The sequence below is a fragment of the Zea mays genome, chromosome 1 (assembly GCF_902167145.1).
Source record: "Zea mays cultivar B73 chromosome 1, Zm-B73-REFERENCE-NAM-5.0, whole genome shotgun sequence".
In the NCBI taxonomy this organism is placed as follows: Eukaryota; Viridiplantae; Streptophyta; class Magnoliopsida; order Poales; family Poaceae; genus Zea; species Zea mays.
This window is the reverse complement of record NC_050096.1, coordinates 236,963,031-236,966,730: the sequence shown is the minus strand read 5'-3', so window position 1 is coordinate 236,966,730 and position 3,700 is coordinate 236,963,031. Positions and strand designations below refer to the sequence as shown.

The 3,700-nt window shown below is 52.1% G+C and overlaps 1 protein-coding gene across 1 annotated transcript; it reads right to left on the bottom strand.

The window, feature by feature from the left end:
* Positions 1–838: 838 nt before the first annotated feature.
* On the bottom strand, positions 839–3,125 carry LOC100384616 (uncharacterized). Its single transcript, NM_001177114.1, has 2 exons — positions 2,515–3,125; positions 839–1,578 (listed from the first exon to the last, which is right to left on the bottom strand). The coding sequence occupies exons 1-2, from the start codon at positions 2,775–2,777 to the stop codon at positions 1,023–1,025; spliced, it is 819 nt and encodes a 272-aa protein (NP_001170585.1). The 5' UTR covers positions 2,778–3,125; the 3' UTR covers positions 839–1,022.
* Positions 3,126–3,700: the final 575 nt, after the last annotated feature.

Here is a 3,700-nt window from a genome sequence, read left to right as displayed (position 1 = left end):
TAATTTGTTGTTTAAAGTATTAAAGTGAATAGAGGTTATGTATATAGAGAATAGTGAAACATTGTCTATATTTAGAGTACTGTTTACATGATGCTGCTACATAGGTAGGGAAATTTCTCTCCCCTAAGATTTCGGGTACAAGACCCTATAGAATATATCCAACGACTTTCCTTATTCTCTATCTTATCTCTTAGGCCCCGTTTGTTTCGTTGGGATTGAATTCCATTTTAATAATTAATATTTAGACAAAACTAATTAAGTTTATATATTTATATATATGTAATATATTTGTCTATTATCCGAAATCATATGAGAGAGATAATTATATACTACATTTATGTTATAGCGGCGTAAGTAGAAGAGTGTACTATAAGTTGTACATCAGAAAAATAACATGTAAATCTATAGAATCAATTTTCATCTCTCATCCCATGAATTTAAGATAGGCTTATATGATAACTTTGGAAAGTGGTGGAATGTCTCATTCTAAAGAAATAACCTATTCCGTTAATAGGATTCCAATTCCTCAAAATTAAAGGAAACAAACGGGACCTTATTTCAAACTTCACTCCATAAATAGTGTTACTTACAGCGAACAAGCATATGCACGATCTTGCACGAGCATATGCACGATCTGCTGGATATAACTTATCGTCTATATTGGAGACTATCTAAGGCCCATTCTGTCATTCAGTTACCAAGAAATCATTAGGCTTTGTTCTGTTGTTTCCATCATATATGAATTGAATAAGATTGAAAAAGATTATAAAAGATTTTGATTTGCTTGAGATTTAATCCCACTCAATTCGGTCCAATCTACCGAAGCCAACGGAAGAACGAACAAAATGGTTGATGCTAGTATTCTTTCTTGTGCGGAAGGTGAAAATCACCCGACCGAGTTTCTCAGCATTTTCTCATCACCAGAAAACAGGGCAACAAGATGACAAGAAAAAAGAAAGAAGATGCGATGCTCTAGTCCTCAGATATAGCAGGCGCCTGAGGCTTCCGATCCTGCATCCTAGTTACAAGACGCTCAAGTCCCTCATGTCGCCGGCCTCCAGCAGCATGTTGAGCCAGAACTCCATGTCCTCGTCCCTGGTGGACGACGACGACAGCGGCGGCGGGCACGCGAGGCCCAGCTCCTCGTCCGTGGCGCCGAGGCCCATGTCCACGACGTCCGCCGACGACCAGAAGCTGTCGTCGAGGGGCGGGAACTCGGCGGAGCTGAGGCCGCTGTCCAACTCCGTCGACGACTCCGCCTTGCTGGCGCCGACCTGCTGCGGGTGGTGGCTGGTGGTGGCCGCGTTGTCGGCCGACGACGACACGGCCGCGGCGGAGTCCGCCGCGGCGGAGAACGTGACGCCGCTGCTCGACAGCCCCGGCGACGCGGTCAGGAACGGCCCGTGCTCGCTGCTGCGGCCCACGGCGTCGGCGGCCTTCTTGGCGGCGGGCTTGCCTTTGCGCGCCTTCTTCTCCTCCCCGTGGCCGTCCTCCAGGCGCTTCTTGATGTGGGTGTGCCACACGTTCTTGATCTCGTTGTCGGTGCGCCCCGGCAGCTGCGCCGCGATCGCTGACCACCTGTTCGTGCATTGCCACATAAAACGATCAGCTGGCAGCGCCAGGAACGGTTCAATCAAGAGAGAGAGAGAATGAGAGATAGAGAGGAAAAATATGTTTCGGAAACACAACCCCTTCCTTGTCATCAAGCTCGTGAATAATAAGCACTAGTAGTTTATTATTGTTACGGGGAAAACAAAGCTTGCTTCGCCATCGAATTCAGCAGCTGGGGGGTTCTAAATCTCATGTGCGGTTAAACTGGCAGGATGGGCACTGCATCTGCCTGCCCCCATTTTCTATGCCATCCAATGCAGGGGAGTGAGCGAGCAGTGTGTGTGTGGTCCAGGGCCACAGGATCAGCTAGCTTTGCACAAGTGGTGAAATGGCGACGCTGCAGGCAGGCAGGCATAGGCCGAGCGTAGCGAGCGCAGGATTTCCCATCCCCATATGACACCACGAGAGGCCAAACGAGATGGAATCTCTGGCGGCTTTGACGGCCCTGATTGGTTAGCTCGCGAGCTAATCCCCCGAGCTTTTGTCGTCTCTACCACTACCAACGGGGTGGCCGGGTGGTGGGGGGGGGGATAAGTTATGGTTTCGAGGCGGCAATGGCCTTGGTGGCCGCCGAGCAATGATAAAAGCCGTACGAAAAAGGCTCGGAAAAGATGGCGATGAGTTTTTTTCTTTCCATCCATCTGAACCACTGTTGGTGGCGCAGAGTGCAGGCCCATTCCTTTTTATGTCCCACAGCGAGGAGAGAAAAAAACAAACAAACGCCTTTGTTTTCTTCTCCTACAGAGAAATGCAGTCGATTTCCACGCGACATTTATTTTTTTCCCTGTTCGTCGATAGAAATGGCAAGAAAAAAAACTAAAAAAAAGGGACCGAAATATCTGGGCGAGCAGCAGAAGCAAACGAAATGGGATGACTGCTGGTGCTGAGTGCTGACGGACGGACCTGTTGCCGAGCTCGCGGTGGAGGCGGACGATGAGGGCCTCCTCGTCGGGGGTGAAGTTGCCGCGCTTGATGTCGGGGCGGAGGTAGTTGATCCAGCGGAGGCGGCAGCTCTTGCCGCAGCGGAGCAGGCCGGCCTGGCGTGGCAGCGCGCGCCAGTTGGGGTGGCCGTTCTGCCGGACGTAGGCCACCAGGCGCTGGTCCTCCTCGGCGCTCCACGCGCCCCGCCGCAGCCCCTCCTTCTCGCAGCACGGCGCCCTCCCCATCGGCCGCCCGGGCAGGCGGCGACGAGACGATCGATCGGGGGTCCAAGCGCAAGCGGCTGGCTGGCTCCGCGGGTGTTGGGAGCTGCTCCCGGTCCTCCGAGCTGCTAGTAGCTGTAGAAGCCGGCGACGGCAGCAGGGGCCAGGAGAGTGGCGAATTGAAGCACGACGGGGACGGGCTGTGTCCCGTGTCCTCGGCGGGGGGCTATTTATGGGCAGGCCAGGAGGGAGCGGGGAAAGCGAGTGGGAGGGAGGGTCGCCGTCGCCGCCGGGGCAGATTTGCAAAACGTGCGTCTGCGAGCGAGGTGAGACGCGACTGCGCGTACGCACGCTCGCTCGCCCGCCTGCGTTTTGCTCGGGTGGGGTCCCGTCGTCCGTGTGTGTGTGTGTGCGCGCGCGCCCGCGCGCGCTCACCGTGCGGCGTGCGCTGGCTGGGCCCGCCCGCGGCTGTGCTGCGTGCTGGCCGCGGCTTTGGACTCATGCAGAGCTGAGCTGAGCTGAGCCTGAGCTGCGCTGAGGCGGGGCGCTGAGCAGCTACCGCCGTTACCCTGTGCCAACTTCTTTTTCCTTATCTGTTCCGACGATGAAGGGAAAGGAGGCTTGGGGCTTTTGTTGCCAGAGGTTTCTGAGAAACGGAGTGAAAGATATACTTTGGAAAAATCACCAGTTTGATTTTAGACAAAAGCACGTGAAGAAAAAAAACTATTCCCATATTCCTGTGTTAGGATTAGGACTCAACATATAGGCCTTTTATTTTTTATCTTTTCGAATGTATGAAAACCAACTCCAAGAAAAATATTTTGTTCACTCAAAATTTTTCAAGCCACGTTCCTAACGAATCCACATAAATACTTGGTTACCCCACATATAGAAATTATTAGGTGCAAATCCCATCTAGAAAAGAAAAAAAAACTGTATGAGAGTAA

Coding starts and splice junctions, on each gene's coding strand:
- LOC100384616 (NM_001177114.1), bottom strand. CDS start 2,777: ATGGGGAGGGCGCCGTGCTGCGAGAAGGAGGGGCTGCGGCGGGGCGCG. Junction 1,579..2,514: donor CACCGCGAGCTCGGCAACAG/GTCCGTCCGTCA, acceptor ATGCACGAACAG/GTGGTCAGCGATCGCGGCGC.